This window comes from Notechis scutatus, chromosome 3 (assembly GCF_049901735.1).
Source record: "Notechis scutatus isolate UNSWTSFEM ecotype Mainland chromosome 3, rNotScu1.2, whole genome shotgun sequence".
Classification (NCBI taxonomy): Eukaryota; Metazoa; Chordata; class Lepidosauria; order Squamata; family Elapidae; genus Notechis; species Notechis scutatus.
Genome location: NC_142011.1, coordinates 170,195,102 through 170,213,085, shown reverse-complemented (window position 1 = coordinate 170,213,085; position 17,984 = coordinate 170,195,102). Strand labels below are relative to the sequence as shown.

General features: G+C 35.1%; 1 protein-coding gene across 1 annotated transcript in view; it reads right to left on the bottom strand.

Moving 5' to 3' along the window:
- Positions 1 to 246: 246 nt before the first annotated feature.
- XKR4 (XK related 4) overlaps positions 247 to 17,984 on the bottom strand; it is an 85,334-nt gene continuing 67,596 nt past the window's right edge. The window contains exon 3 of the mRNA XM_026670302.2: positions 247 to 9,314. Within this exon, the coding sequence (XP_026526087.1) occupies positions 8,368 to 9,314 (947 nt within the window). The 3' untranslated portion in view covers positions 247 to 8,367. The remainder of the gene's footprint in view (positions 9,315 to 17,984) is intronic.

The window sequence follows — 17,984 nt, the reverse complement described above, 5'->3', positions numbered from 1 at the left end:
GAAAATGTGTCCCTAAGCCAATAAAAAATGAGCGCCAGGTGCAGCCAGAACTTTGCTTGGAAGAGTCTCATGTACCCCAAAGAGAACAAAGTTATGAGGACTCCCCTAGTGTGGATGTGACCTAAAGATCAAAATACAATATGCACATTGTTGTAAATACTGCACTCATATACAGGTCCATATACTGTATTTATTATTGCATATTTAACTAAAATGAGGCATTGTCATGGTACCACAAGAGGTGGTTGGAAGTTCCTAGAAAGAAAAAAGTTACCTAGTTGCCCTCGTTAGGAGCTAGGAAAATCTGCCTGCCAAGAGTTAAAGTGTGTGGTGAGGTAAATATATTCACGCAATCAAAACTGCTGATGCAATCGATTATGTATAAATAAATGTGAGGGGACACAGCGAGTGCTTGTTTTGAGACTTTAACCCCAGAGCTGATTTCTCTACTTCTGCACAGAAATAAACATTTTTATATGTTCCCATCCACCTTTGTGTGATTATTGGCTAACTCGTACCAGGTGAAATGAACCAACCAGCTTTGGGCTGGGCCAACATTGTGGTAAAAAGACTCCATAGTGTCAGTAAAATGACCACAGTGTACTTTATTTAATGATTTGGTACTTCTTGTTGCAATAAAATAAAAAAAATCTACAAAATCCAAATATATAAAATTTTTCAAGTTTTCTTTTAAAGTTTTACAAGAAAAATCAAGTTGTATTCAAAGAAATGTTTAAGTATGAATTTCATTTCATCACAAATTGTAACTTACTTAACAGACCAAAAGAACTATGGTACTGTAGTACACCAAATACTTCACACACTGTGTTCTTTACTATAGCACATTTAACCACTGTCAGTGAAAGGCAATGGTCTCTAGCCAATCAAGACACTCTTCACAATCAGGACTCAAAAGGAATGTTTGTATACATGGAGTCTTGAATATAGGTATTTACAGGAAGGATTTCTGTTCCATTATCTATTTGAGTCTTCATTTCAAACGAAATACCAAGTACATTTGTACAATGTTTACAGGTCATAGCACAAGCACTGTCATGAATATCATTCAACTCAAGTCACTGTGCTTGAGGGAAATATATCTACATGGTTCCCATCAACATAAAGATGATCTGATAATGGTAACTATTGAGTAAAAGCACAGTTACAATTAGCACAATCTGCTTAAAATGCAACAGTTTACAACAGGAGCTGAGAAATTATTGGCCATTTTCTACTCTGCAAAGGGTAACTTTTCATTACTTTTTCCTGGTATTTCTTATAAATAGATTACTGATACGGGATAAACAAAGTGAGGGGAAACCCTTAATTTATAAATAGGAAAAATACAACTCTTAAGACAAAGTAAGCATATACAAGCAGCTTATATGAGTTGGTTCCTTGATATTTCAACTGCATGTCATAGACTCACACTCCTAAATCAGCTATATGGATACTGAGCTGGACATCAAAATCTAGTAATCCAGATGGAGGACACAGTGAATTCTGATACCAGCATATTCCTGTTATTTTTTAAAAAGGGAGAAAAGCTGTATGCTTCTGCCACCAAGTGGATGAAGGGTGGTATGATTTTGGGTTTTGCTCAAGTTTTCACTTCAGACCCAGCAATTAGATGCAACCAGTATTTTCTTTCTTATAAAAGATATAAAATAAATACAGAAACTGGTCTGCCTGCAAACATCATCATAAATGCTTCACGGTGAGGAAGTGTATTCCATATTCCTTAATGATCTAGGGTAGGTATTTTTCCTCCTCCAGATTATTCTTTCTAAATACTAATTGGCATAATTTTGAAAAAACATTTTGTTTTCCAAATGTCATAAATTGTAAAAAGAATGAAAATTAAAGCTTACTGAGGTAGTCTACTGTAAAAAAATGCAGATTTTAAACATAGCCAGACAAATAGTGGTATAAGTTTCCAACTCTTGGAAATGTAATTATAAAATGGCTTTGCATTATTAGAACTTCACAAGTAAGCAAAATTAATATATTAAGCCCTGTCTGTTTTCTGCATCTCAAATGTTTTTAACATTTCATAAGAGCCCATCAAGGTCTTGTCGATTTTTCATGTTTCTTGGATGATGCCCTATGCAAACATTTACTGTAGATATATTATATTGTTATGGTCCCAAAATATGTTGTGGTACATATGCATGTTTTTACAGATATTTTATATCAGTAAAATGCATTATGCCTTTGGTTACAGAATCCATAGTTAATGGGAACAGTGACCATACAGATTGAAATTCTTAAGTCTGAAGTTCAATCTATCTAGAAGGCATCACGCCAAACATTGAAATACAAGGTAACAAAAACACAGTACTAGAATAGTGGTTAACATATCAAAATGACACTTCCATTTGAACCAGCAATTGCAAGATAATGCCCATTAAGTAGAGTTTTGGCAGAAATTCCTACACATTTTCCAGAAAAAAAAAATATGTGTATGTAATTTACATAGACTTTTACAAGATTATTAATCTTCAGAACAACTCTGTTTCAATGTGTATTTTGAATTTTTTTCTATCCCTTTCACTCATTAGAATCATTAGGATAAATATTGGGGAGCACTGCATAGGGAGGATGAAGAGTTTTTTTTTCTTTTCAGAAAAAAATAAATTCAGTTTTTTTTTGTTGAAACAAAACAAAACAAACTTTCAGTTCATTTTCCATCTTACTGAATTTTCCTTAATTTCTTCCATTCTATATTCTGGACTTGCTGGTGGTCAGCTTCAGCTCTTGTCTTTGAGGATTCTGCTATGTCTCCCCTCATATTAGCCCTTGACTGTTAGGAATGCCAACATAGATAAGCCATTAAGCAGCAATAGCAGTGCCATGCATCCCATCAACTCTGAGTAGCAAAGATACTGTCCTTACAAGTTCACACTGCAAAATCATAGCTTCTACCAACTGAAAGCAGCTCTATCACCATGGCCATGCAAAGAACAAGTATGATAATAATGAGCCTATTTGTACTAGAGGATCCAGGAGGGTAATGTAAGCAGTCCTACAAAGTTTATTTATTCATTTATTTTGTTTTAGTTTTTATTATACGTATATACTACTTTTGCTTTAGGAACCTCAAGCCCTTTAGTTTTATTGTCACAATAACTGAGCCCCAAAATCATGAAGAAAGCACAACTAGGTTATGATTCTTATTGTATTTTAACTGGAAGCTTGGGATAAGGGGAACTAATGTCTAAGCAACTTCATGGAAAGCTGCAGTCTATGGTAAACAAACAAACAAATAAAAAACACTTTTGACTTTTGCATACTCTGGAAACCTGCTGTAAAAATCCTGGAAACAGAGGCCACCATCACTGTGGGAGAGCAAATGTGGCTTGTTGGTCCTCCATGTGTCTCTGTATATGTTGCATGTAGCAAACTTCAGGTGAGGGACACAGAGGTAGTTCTTGCCAGTGTTTAGTGACAATGCAAAGGGCTGGAGACTGAAGGTCTTAAAGGTTTGCCACTGCCTGCTATCCTTTCACATAGCAGCCAAATAGTGGAAAAGAGCAAACAAATTTCTAAAGATAGCAGAGCAGTCAGATAATGCAACTACTTCTTTGTCAGAGTATTTCAGGAGATAATGCTACCTTCAGGACTAGGACTGAGGTTTTTATGTCAATGGAGCCAGAGGTAGATGTGTTAAAGAAAAGAAATGGAGCTGAGGAAGCAAACTGGAAGTTGAACTGGCTTGATTTGGAAGGAGCATTTCTGACAAAACCACATTGATGTAGTGATTTGTCTGTAAGAAACGGTACAATTGTACAACTGGATATATGCTAAGTAATACAAATAACAGATAGTAGGAAGGCATTGGTCAAATAATGACTGGTTTCCTATCTTATGCAAACATAGTAAGAAGCCTTTAATTTTATTATTACTTTTTAAAAAAATAATTAAGAAAAATAACCAAAACTATTTGGTGAAGTGAGATCAGAACTATTGCTGATGCAGAGGGGAATTTAGACAACTTGCCCTTTCATGTACTTACTGTACCAAATGTGAATAGTAGAATGAATGAAAAGATGATATTTTTCTGAAGCTCTAATTAGATAATACCATTTAATGACTACCTTTCTAAGACAGAAAGAAAGGGTTACATTTCTATTCATCCCTTTATATTTGTTCATATGATGTAGCAAACTGGGGAAAGTTAACTTAGCCCCAAACCATTTTAGCATTGGCAGAACAAAAAAGCATCCCAAGGTTGACTCCATGCAAGATGTTAACATCCCTGTCCCAATCTAGTTAAACAGATTATACAAACAGGACCACTGTATGTCAACATGGTGGCAGCCCAGGAAGGCATATTAGAGTTATGAAACATCCTTTGGCTTGTGGGTCTGCCTGGTATTTACACAGCTATTGAGAGCTACTTTCCAAAAGTGGGTGAGGCCAGGATGCAAAATGAACCTTCCTTGGAGGAAGGGGTGGAAGCAAGTAGTCATTTTGCCTCTTTAAAATCCACTAGCCCAAAGTTTAGTCCACTTTGGGAATGGGAAAAAAATGGTAGCAAATTGTATGTGAATTAAAAGTTTCACTTTTTGCATTCTAAGGATAGGTAATAGGAAAAGTTTGGTCATTTTTCTTTTCTTACTTGTCGGTGGAAAAGAAGGAGGTGCAGGTAGCAGGAAGGCATTGGCTGAGCCTTACATGTTAAAAGATTGCCTAGAATGCACCAGAATTAGTTTTGTGAAAGTTTATATTGCCATTGGTTCCCTTGAAATGAAATGGGAAACATGAAAACGGTAGAATAATAACATTATTCCTGTAAAATTACACCAATTAAATAAGTTCAAGGACATCATGTAAAATAATTATACATCATCATAACACTGAAGAAGAAAAACTGAATCCTGTTTTCAAGAGAGAAGAGTATGTCGTGGACTGTATTGTCTACTGTATTGACTCTGCACAGTATTACAACAGAATTATGTATATTAGAATCAAAAAATCATGTAGGCAACTCCAGCCATATCAAGACAGAATTAATTAAACACTGTGGTATATCAAGAAGGGGCATTCTGTGAATATAAAGGCTCCTTCCTAGCTAAAGAAGAGAAGAGATTGTCTTCATGGAACTCTGAAAATTGTCCATAGTGGGGGTAAATTACATTGTAATGAATTATACCTCTGAATTGATAAATTGTCTTTTACTGTATAAGATAGCTATGACTAAAACATGCAAATATATCTTATGCAGGATCCATTCGTTCAATCTTAAGACATGGAAGACCTCACAAATAAAAACAAAATGTTCATATTCTTTACTATAAAAAACCCAACGAGAAACAAGCATCCTGCTTTTCTATCCAAACATGATGTTAATTACTTTTGAACAAACTTTGCAAAACTCAAACCTCCTCTTCTCTTATACTGTATCTTGTTTCACACATTATAATGGAAGATGCAGAAGACATGCTATGAAAAGAATCACAAATGCAAGACTGTTGATGGAGAGGAGCTTTGCTGAAATTCATGCAGCACATACAGATGAGGTGATCCTTGTGCTGTTAAAGGCTGTCCTCTTTTCACAAAAATTTCTTGGGGAACTTTGGTAAAGCTGAAACAATGGATGTCAGGGGCAGGCAAGAGTGTAAGATGACACATTTCATCTTTTCCCCTCCTCTCGCTGTTTTGCACATGCTGCCTCTCTTTCACCCTAAGCAGCAAGTTTTCAGGAAAAGGATGGACCATTCTTGTCAGATGTTTTCATTTTTGAAACCAGACTGAGGGCCACTTGAAATTAGTAATGGACCAGTATTGCCCACCCATACCTGTTGAATTTGTATTGAAAGCTTATTGATCCCACAATTTCAACTCGTATGTCTATTAAAATAACGAGATAGGTTTTGCCAATATAATTGCACCATGGCTTGAAACAGTGCAAATTCAACATGCCATAATATTAAAGAGTTAATTAAATTGAAGTAGGAAATTTTCAGTTGGAAGGGAGTACAGGCATATTTACGTAGAGTTATTTTTTGGAGGGAAAGTTGTTTTCTGTCAATACAACTGTACAAAAATCTGTTTCACTACCCGCTTATTGAAGCTGCTTATATTCATAAACAACTTGCTGACATTTGCAATAGGCGATTATACCTCTGCCCAAGAATAACACAACGAACCACCTCACTTTTTGAAGTTTCTAATATACTGCAGAAACATTATGAAAATAGAGCCTGCCACTATCCGGAGATTAACTGAAGTAAAATGAACAAACTATAATCTCACTAATGAATCTACAAAATTGCACGCTAAACCTAATTATAAATTGGCTTTTTCCAATCTGCAATTCTCCACTGCTGTGGCTTCACCTTCTGAAATTGTGTTCCCAACAACATTGGAGAATTCCAGATTGGAAAATGCTGATTCATTGTTTAGAGTTCATCAGAATTCATTATAAAGCATCCACTGTACACAGTGCATTAAATCTGAAGCGCTTATCTGAAGTTTTTCACTGTTTTGAAATATTCTGAAGGTAGCAATGGATATTTTCATATTGCATGATATTGTGAAACAAACTAATATAGCGTCAAGACTATGCAGTTATATTAATTTACAAAGGACTAGCAGATATAATTATGGACTAATTTTGAAACTTTAAGTTAATAAAGAGAATGAATTACAGGTGAAAAGATTCTGCCTATAAAAGTAACAACTTGCGTACTGAGTTTTTGCTTTACAAAAATATTGATATAATCCATGAGTTATTCCAGTTTGCACCAATTTTTGTTAAAAAAAATACTATCAAATTTTGACTTGCACCTTTAATGCAACCAAAAGCACCATCAAGGATACTTTTAACATAAGAAAAGATATTTCTTGGAATCGTACCCAGATATCTATTTGCAAAACTAATTTTTGACAGTTAGCTGGTTTGGATATAAGGCTAAAGTATAGTTTAGCTGTACAAAAGTGAGCCACAGTAAACTTTGGATTTATGTATTTTCCTTCTTTTAATTTACCTATGATGGGAGTACTGAAATTTTAGATTATTTCTGAGTGCATTTTTTATGCATCTTTTGCTTTTCTTTGCTTTTGGTTTATTTTCTTCCTTACTTTTTATTAGCTTGTGTTAACTTTTAACTTGTTTTAAAAAATACTAAAATGAAATTTATGTTAATTTTATTTTTTCTAGCTAATCAAAGACTAGTTTAATGTTATTAATCAGAAATATGTGTAGTTGGAAAAACATTGAACATTAAGCTACACATGAAAATAATTTGTTTTAACTAACCTTAACATGGCAAGTGAAATAGCGCTTCATCTAGAATAGAAATGGACACTTTTGATCTTATTAGATGTCCTGTCAGTTGACAAGAGGTGGAGTAGCATTAAATCCAAGGCTCACTGAAACACAATTTTGTGAAACTGAAACACAATGTTGTATTATGTCCAAGTACAATGAAAGTGGTTTTACCTCCTTCAAGAAAAACTTGTGCATAAGGTACATTACTGTAGATTACAGTATTTATAAAGTATATACTGTAGTTTATATGCTTACAAACCAGGGAATATTTTTTTGCTTAAACACCATTGACTGTATTTATAGAAAGTACAATGTATTATTTCCAACTTCTTTAGGACATGTAACACATTATCTCTTCTTCAAACCATAATATTATATTAATTTTGTAATTACATGATATTTGGCACTAAAAAGTTATAGCATTCTGTGATGTTTTATTCATATGTAGTAGATTAAAACACCTATTCTCTTTTACTGCTGTTTTGAATGTAACCTTCACAGAAAATTATTAATGCCTTGTTCAATGTCTCTCATTTGAAAATGTTTCATGATTTACCTATGCAAGATAATTACATTAATTTCTTACATAGAAACTAGAATTCATATAACAGTAACATTGCCTTGTATGAATTTAGTTATTCTGACGATTTTTTCTAAACTGCTGCTTTATTTTGTAAATAAGTATGCAAACATACTCAGCTTAAAATATATGTAGGGATTTATCTAAAAAGGAAAAAAAGAAAAGAAAACCCCACTCACTAGTGTTTTGGATGTCACTCATTCAACCCTTCCTGCCTTATTTTTAAATTCCGTATAATGCACTTTAAAATCAGAATAATCAGACTAAGTCTATTTCTCAGTCAAAAATAATGATTCTTTGAGGTTTTTGCATGCTGCTTCTTTTAGGCTTACTGAGATAGACTGTGGTACAGTGGATCAAATGATAATCATGATGGTAGTCAGACTAAGGACACTGCTATAGCTTCCTGATCTGCTGTAGAATGAAATTAAGTTATTGCCACGGCCCTATTATTACCCTTTTATTTGGATGCATCAGAGCCGTTGCACTGAGTTTTCTTTATTCATTGTATTTATAGTGTTGTTTCATATTCCAATCGCTCCTGTATAAGGGCGTCATCTTTATACTGTAGTCGTGGGGGAGCAGGAGAACATTCAAAAGCTAAAATGGCCTTTCTGAGGCTCCTGTCCAATACATGTCTTTCCCATGCTGGATACCTATTCCTGAACAAATCAATTTTAATGACGGATTCTTCAATCCTTGGTGGTCGGGATGAAGGGGTTGAAGGTGCAGTTGGCCTCACTTGAAAGACAGGTACACACCCGTCTCTCTCAGCAAATTTTTGATCCCGGTCACTTGTGACACTCCGATTATTAGAAATAGACCTTAAAGTACTTGATGCTACTTCAGCAGGAAGAGTGAAGGTAGCTACAGTATCCTCACAAGCACAGCTTGGTGACTGCCCAAAGCGTGGTCCATTAGGATGAAAGAAGGCATAGTACATCAGCATAAAAACAATGCCAGTTAAAAAGCTGCTGAACACCACACATAGTGCCGGTATGGCAAATGCATCAGAAATCATAGGAGCCTTGTACAGATACCAAAGAGCACTCAAGGCGGTGTTTTCCAAAAGGATCACAAAATAGTAAATGAAAAGCCTACAACGTGTTCTTCCCTCCTTGACGTTGAACCAACTAAAGATGTAAATAATTCCAACAACCATGTCAAACACAATCTCTTCCCACTTTGTAATGCAGAATTCTGTTTCACAATGGACAATCCAGAAAGTCATGATACACCAATGAAGGACTATGAAGATCCCAAAGTACAGTTGAAAAACAGAGGCAAAGAGAGCAAAAGTAATCACCCTGGCTGCGATTGTGAAAAAATGCCAACAGAATTGAATAATTACAGCCATGTAGCTGATAGGTTTCTTGTCATCCCGGGAGTCACGAAGAGCTTTTTGATATGAAGCCAGTGCCCATGCCAAGGATACTAGAGATGCTGCTGCAGTAAGACCTACAGGAAAAGGAAGGACAATAAATATAGGACATGCCATTAATGAAGATGGACACTTTTGAAAAAAAACATGCATAATCTCATTACACTTCTACTAGAAAGGCCCACATTATGTGCAATCCTGTGTATGTTTTCTTCCAGTGGATCTATCAAACAAAGAATTATGCTAGAATATTGCAATATGATAAATAACTTTTTGTAACAGGAATCTAAAGACCCAGGGGAACTTTTAACTATTGAAAATATTTATTTAACAAACATAACTGTAATGAACTGATTAAAACTTACAAGACAAAAAATTATCCTACAGGCAGAAACTGTAGTGGTATATTAGCAGTAAGATAAGACAACAATATTATATAACAGCTTGAAATACACACACACACACACACACACACACACACACACACACACACACACACCTCAATCCCCAAAGACTCAGAATTCAATTAAAGACACACTATGTGCTACCCTTCAACAGATGAATTGTGGGAGAACTAGAACATTTTATGGAAAAAATCTGAAGATTAAGATGAAAATTTGTTTAAAACATTCATATTTCAACATGGGCATAAATTTAGCTAAATTCCCAATTTTGATGGCCTTATTATGCCGGTGTTATTATATTCGATCCATATTCCTTGTTTGCCTACTTGTTCAAGTGAAAAATGCTTTATCTTATAAATTCAAATCCAATGTCCTAGTGATTCTGGACAATATATTTAATATTTGGTTAAGATTTATAAAATCAAAATAATAATGGACTGATATACATATATACTCAAATATATACTGAACACGAACAAACATTTGGAAAGATCTAGTCCAACTTTCTGCTCAATGCAGGAATTCAAGGTGAACAGCCTAATAAATGGCTGACTAGTATTTGCCACTTTTCAGGATTGGTGGTTCTACTATTCCTACTGTTGAAAAGTTTTTTCTAATATTCAGTCATAATCTGCCTTCTTATAACCATTATTTCATATTCTCTATTATTCAATGTATAGGAACAGATTTTATCTTTCTTCTAGCAGCATCTTTTCAGGTATTTGAAGAAAGCATCATTTTGACACCCTCAGCGAGCTTTTTTCAAGGCTAAAACATAAAACTCTTCAGTCTCTTTTTATAGAACTTTGTTTTTAGTATTGATCATTGTTATTTACCATCTCTGAGACTGTTACAATTTCTCTAGTTTCCCCTGAAAGTACAGTACATGAAACCTAACATTACATCCCAGACTAAATCAAAGCAGAATAAGTTAGAATTGTTTGGGAATTATGTTTGTCTTTATGACACCTGAATTTGCCTTTTTTTACAGCCATGTAGCTCATTGGATCATATTCGTGATCAACTACCATTCTTGTACCTTTTTCTATGATCAGATTGATTATAACTGTGTCTTTATTAAGTCATTTTAAGGAACTCTTACTCATCTTGAGTGCCAATGATAATTATATTTATCATTGTTTGCTTGTTTGCCTTGGTTTCCTTTAAACTTAAGATTTTCAGCTTTAATAATTACTTTTTCTCGGTGCTTTGCCTTGATTCTTCTCAGTATCAGGAGGAGAAAAAGAGAAACACTATCAGGCTTTCATGATTGATGTCACCTCTTTAAGATGCACTACAAGATATACTAGAATTCTTTTGATACAGTCTATAATAACCAAATATTTTTATCTGTACCACTATTTGAAAGAATTATATGGAATTATTTCCCTTTTTAATGTCCTTTTGAATTAATTTTATAGTCAAACAGGCTGAATATAAGACACTTCTGTTGAAATATTGTATTATTCTGTTAAACCATATAGCAAGACAGTTCTGATTAAATACAAAGAAGAGCAAGAAAATTGGTCAGGTTGTGAGTTTCCCCAAAAATAACTGAAGGGTTTTTATTTTTCTCTTCCCTCATCCCCAATCCCACCACAATCCCAAGTAATTACTATTTTCCCAGAAAAGAGAAAGCACTGTTATCCAAAAATCTTGGAAGGATGCACTAAAACGTGACATGGCAAAGCAGTTTAAATTAATGTTGCTATTGTGTTTTTTTAATTAAAATTCAAACAACTATGCAGATGCTGAAGTACTAAAAATATGCATGAGTATTTTGCTAACTGTTTTTGCTAAGGTAGGGTATATATCACTTACATGTAATTTGTTAAAATACAAAAAAAATATTCATACAATTCACAATATATATAGTCCATTAGGTGGCACTGCAGCACAATTTAATGTTTTTTTAGTCTGTTTTGCTTTTGGCTGTAAATTTGCTACAATAGGCAATTTCTCAGCTATCCTATTAACAGGCCTACATGAATAGGACATGATAGTAGAGATTAAGTGTCTTTGAAATTGTGAAAACAACTTGTTATGTTTTCTTAGTTAAATTCTTGTATGTAGAATGCATACATGTGGTTGAGAAAGTGGTTGCAGAGCAGGTTTGCAGGGCCTTGAAAAGAGAAGATTATCTGGATCTTTTCAGTAGGTACGAAGACCTAAATATGGGACAAAAACAGCATTGGTCACACTTTTGGATGAACTCTAGTGAGGGTGGGATTGGGCTGTGCACCATCCTTGTCCTACTTGACCTCTCTGCAGCTTTCAATATTATTGATCATGTTAGCCTTTTCGATTGACTCAGAGGATTGGGGATGGGTGGCACAGTGTTGTGTGGTTGGTATCCTTTTTCCAGTGTTTATCCAGTTATTATTGCTTTTTTTGGGGGGTGGGTCCCATCTTTGGCCCCTGCTATGTTGAGTACTGCAAAGTTTGGTGCACTCTCCTATTCCACATCTAATGTGAGGTGGGTGAGCTTATTTGCCTCCATGGGTGAGGTTTCATCAGTACCTTAATGATACCCAGCTATACATGGCTGCTCGTAATAACTTAAACAATGCTGTGAATATCGTATCCTGGTGTGTGGAGTCTTTGAGGGTCTGGATGGGAAACAACAGATTGAACCTGAGTGATAAGGAGGTTTTGTCTGCCACTTCTAGGGCTATGCCATCTTTGGTGCTGGATGGGTTTGCAATGTCCAGACAGACCCAATGCAAAATCTGGGGAACCTTCTCAAAGAGCAGGTGACAGTTGGACCTTTTGCATATCTTTGTGTTGTGTACGATTGTGTCCCTTCCCAGATCAGGGGGCTCTTTTCACAGTCACACATGTTCTAGTCACCTCCCAATTCTACCAATATAAATGTGCTTCACACAGAATGCCCTGGCAGAGAATCTGGATTCCTCTGATGCAGAATGTAGCGGTGCAGGCAGGTATGTGTACTTCTAGAACAGAAGGTGATATACTTCTCCTACGCAAGATGCATTGGTTGCCAATTTGCTTCCAGGTCAAATTCATTGTGCTGATTTGCCCCCCAATAATTTTATTAAAAGATTATATTAAACAAGTAAACTTATACAACTACACAATAAAGAAATATATTAAAAAGAGGGGGGGAAAGTTGTTGGTTTTAAGCTTTAAAGCCCTTCATGGCATTGGGCCAGGTTATCTGTTGGCCACCTCTCCTCGATTATATCTGCCTGTCCCATCGGATCTGGTAGAGGAGGCATGTTGCTGGTGCTGTTTAATACGTGTATTCTACACTTTCTAATCCATGTAGAATTGCTTAAATAGGTAACAACATTTCAGTCAAATACAGTCAAAGCAATCAAATAATTGGAAGAAGCAGTCAATATAGTATTGGGACCTTAAAGAATAAACCTGAGGATGCAATTGAGAAATAAATGCCAACTATAAAGCTTTCTAGTAATATCTAGATATGGCCATAGAAATTAATATTTCTTTTTCATTTCACAAGAGTTTTGCAATTCTTTTATTTTCCACCACTTGTTTAAGCAAATTAAAATGGTTACCTACTTGTGATAGAGCCTTGTAACAGACCATTCAATTATTCATATTTTCTTGTTTTCATTGTAATAATTGTTCACTACTGAAAAACTTAATTCATAAAGTATGTCAAGTATTGTGGAAAGCTATATGCAGCAAATAGACTTTACAGTTATTCTTTTTTTAAAAAATTGAAGGGAGATTATTTAGCACTTAAAATGTAAAGATATTTTTGTGCCTATTTCTAAAGTTCACCTGTGATTCCTTCACTCAGAAATAAGGATTTATTTTAATATATTATTATATTTTTATCTCATTGAAATACCCCAAATTTATCTTGACCTGAAGATAAGATAAGCCTGAAGTAAAGCATTCTCATTCCAAAATTTCACTGAACATAAGTCAGGATATTAACAAGGTTTTATGGTCTAAACAATAAAGGTCAAAGTACATGCAACATCAGATGTATTACTTTTTCAGTTTTATGATTCAATGCTATATAAATTCTGGAAATATCATAGCACATATTTACATGTTTGTTTGCACAAGAATATCACAGCAGATAGTGAGCAGAAAGCTTCGTTGTGCATATCCCAAGGTTGTGAATCCCAAGGCTTTCTCCTTTTGTTATGCCATATTGGGGGTCTTTTTGTGTTCATCATCACTGTTTTCCTTTCCAGTAAAAGACAAATCTATCTTTACTATTATTCTGAAAGTTAATTCAAAGAAAATTCAAAAGAATTAGTTAAAACCAATCTGAATTTATACAAGCATTTTGAAAGGTACTGGCTTAAAATTATCATTATTACTTTTAGAAATAAAATCTGGAGCAAGCAATTTTCCAAGCATTAGTATACTTCTTTGTGTTTGCTTTTCGACATCTGCTTGGAAGCAAGAGCTCAGTACCTATAAATTAATTAGGGTCAGAAATTGATTAAATAAATTATATTTGCCAGTTGTGGCAAATTTATTTCTAGTGCATCCAAAGCATAAGGGATGATTCTATCTGGTATTCTCATCCAAATAAATAAAAATGAGTGGTAAAATGCAATTCACATTATAAGTGGTTTAAGAAAGAGAGTGGGAAGGGAAAGAAAGAAATGATGATTGTTAAAAATGAAGATAATGACAATGAAGATGATTAGATTTTTATTCTGCTTATTTATTTGGTCAACTCATAGGTAGAGAGCACAGCCAGGGGTGGGATTCTACCAGTTCACACCTATTCGCTAGAACCGGTCGATAACATTCTAAGCAGTTCAGAGAACCGGCTGTTAGAAGAAATTACTAGCCTAATCCTGTAAGGAAGGCAGGAAGGAAGCTTTCTGGTGTTGCTTACAGAAACTGCCTCTCCATTAACCCTTATTACATTCTTGGCAGGACTAGACTTTCTGTCTCAGGAACTTCTCTGGAGGTTTTTTTTCCCTCCTTTGCTGGTACTTTGCTTGTGTGGAGTGACCATTTAAAGTGACAATGGCATTGAAAAAAGTGACTTATGACCATTTTTCACACTTATGACTGTTGCAGCATCACTGCAGTCATGAGAAGCCAGGCAAGGAGATGCATGCCTCGATGTGAGTGATATTGAGTTGGCCACACCCAGCCAATAACATGACCACCAAGCCATGTCCACCCAGTCACATGACCACCAAGCCACGCCCACCACCTAAGCCACGTCCACAGAACCGGTTGTTAAAATTTTTTGAATCCCACCCCTGAGCACAGCTAATTTTCCCTACAACAATAACCCTCTGAGGTGAGTTGGATTGAGAGAGAGTGATTGTCTCAATGTCACCCAGCTGGCCTTCATGGCTAAGGAACCTACTCCCTGCTGGTTTTTAGGCCAATGCTTTTGCACTACATCCAATGAAATGGAAGAGAATAGGATTTCTTTCTCTAATATTTACTGAAATACTTACTGAAACTTTATAAAAACATGCATCCTAGGGAGTATTTGACATCAACCCCCAAACATCTTCTATTTTCAACTTCTGGAAGTGTCTAGATTTGGGATCCAAAGTTATGGATCAGTGTCAATTGCCTGACATGGAAACTTTCCAATAACTCCAGATAGCACTAATTTTGCTAAGTCTTCTAAAGCAGGGGTCTCCAACTCCCCAGGCCAAAGCCCACTACCAGGCCATGGTCTATTCAGAAATGGGTTGCATGAGTGATTGGCTGGTAAGTGTCTATGCATGCAAGCTCTACTTGCTGAAGAAGTGGGCCGGTGACCACTCGCATGTGTGCGTGCCAGCCTACTGCTCATACAGGTTGAACTGCCTGTGTGCATGCCAGCCTGCCACTTGTGCATGGGTTGCATGTGTACGCACATGCACGTACTGGCCCGCCATTTGCGTGGCCCAGTTCCCCTCTCCCCAGATGGGCCACCAAGCTGCAAAGGTTGGGGACTGCTGTTCTTAAATGTGGCCTTATCATCAGAGGTGGTATTCAGCAGGTTCTGACCAGTTCTGGAGAACCAGTAGCAGAAATTTTGAGTAGTTTGGAGAACTGGCAAATACCACCTCTGAGTGGAGATTTTACAGTATCCTTCCCCTGCCATGCCCACAGAACCAGTAGTAAAAAAAATTGAATCCCACCACTGCTTATCATCCTGTATAATTCTAAAATTTCCATTTAATTCCCTTTGGCTTTGGAAAGATAGATTTATATATTCAAGTTCTGATGTACCTTAAAATTACACACTTGATTTGATGTAAAACTCAAACTGACTATATTTGATCTACTTTTTGACAAAACATATAGTTAGCTGCATGTTTACTGAAATTTACTCAATATTTAAAACATACTCAAGAGTTGTTTAATGCAAGTGCCAATGTTTAAAATATATTGCAGTGTGTATCTGGCAATATTTTCTATTCTTATTGTTAGATATGGAAATGACCATTTACTGCATGGATAAATAGTGGTGGTTATAAAGTTTATTTCATGCTCTTCAATGTTGAATAGAATCTGGCATATAGAATGAATACAATTAGATCAAGTCATTTTAACACATAGCAAATAAATCTTATTTGGAATGCTAAATGTGATACAGGTGCTATACTAAAGCTAAAACTGATTTCTCACTTTGTAACATTACCAGGAGCTAATTCACATAGGAACATAGTTTTTGGTGCTAATGAGAATATATATAAGTGATAGTGACTAATGACTCAGTATTAAATAGTCAATTCTCACCATATGTTAGAATGAAGTGTCATAACGTGTAAAGGTAAAGTTACAAAAATTCTGAATTCTGGCAACCAGACACTAAGATAATGTATTATGTTAATAAGAACAGTTAAAAAAGAAGTGAAAAGTTGTCCTTTAAAAAAATAGAACATTTCACATTATTTTTAACATTTAACATAGATTTTAAAGTGATTTTAATCTCATAATAAAATAGCTTGCCATATATGGCACAAATTAAAAGATTCATTTTGATTAACATTAAGACACCATGATAATGATCTCGTGTATTAATATTTAATACAGTTTGTCTCCTGAAATAGCCATTGGGATGGTGGGATGGTTGTGCAAAATATAATCTGCCTAAAATAATCCAGTCTAATTCCAAAAATATGTAATGTAACATTTTTCATTTTGTGCATGATTCTTACTTGACCATTTCATTACCTTAGAACAGCTAAGTATAGATGTTAGTTGTTCATAAAATGATGAATGATAGCTAGCAGATATGCCAATTTACTGTAAAATGACATACAATCATTTTCTAAAGTCCTCCCCTTCTTAAATTCCATTTCTACCATATTGGAATTTTAAAATTTATATCTAGTGAGTCACTTGGCTTCTTTTCCTAGTAGGCTGTAATGCATAATGTCAACTACTACATCACACATGTCTCATATTTAAACATAATTTAGTGCCAGCTTTTACATATAGACAGAGACATGAAGAATTCACCAAATATGGTTATTTACAATGTAATAAAAATAAAGACAGTATTTTGATTTGCTACATTATTTATGAATAAATAATATTCTGGATAAGAAGCCAAGTTTTCACTTGAATTCTACTTGCTTGTCTGATTCAGTATACCACTACCATAACCACAATTAGTGTTTCAAGTCAGTTTTGACATGTGGCAACTGCTCTCTGAAGCTTTTGTGACAGAAATTTTTGGAAGTGGCTTCTAGTCTTCCTGAGACAGAAAGAGAGTGATGGGCCCAAAGTCACCCAGCTGGCTTCATGGCTAAGGCAAGACTAAAACTCAGTCTCTGGATTTCCAACCTGATGTCTTAACTAGTACAATTGGCCTCTTTAATATATATGTAAATCAGATTAAATCAAGGAAAACTAAAAGGGCTTCTATCATAGCGCAAGTACCCAAAAATATAATTACTCCTATTCCTAATATGAATGAGCAATTCTTTAGGGCAACAAAGATTGCTGCTGTTAAATGTTTTATTTGAAGAGTTATTTGCAATTGATGGGTTTTGCTTCATGGCCAGATATTTGATGGTGACATTTGAGGCTGATAAAGATTTTGCTCAGAAGTTAGAATTGCCCTCATTTCTCTGTAACAAACTATGAATCATAAAAAGACAAAACAGGAACTCAAAGCAGAAATCAGAAGCCTGGAAAGTTTTCCATTTGGATGAAGCCACAGTAGGGGAATGTCTTCTAAATTTGACCTTATCTCACCAGTTATATTCCTTAAGTTTCCTTCCAAAAAGCTGTATCTCATAACATGCCATTTAACTCATTTCACTGACACATCAGAAGCAATCTGATCTTCTGGCCTGTCTTGGAACATTTTTTCAGATTACAAATATATTCTCATGTGCAATGACTAAGTGAGGATCT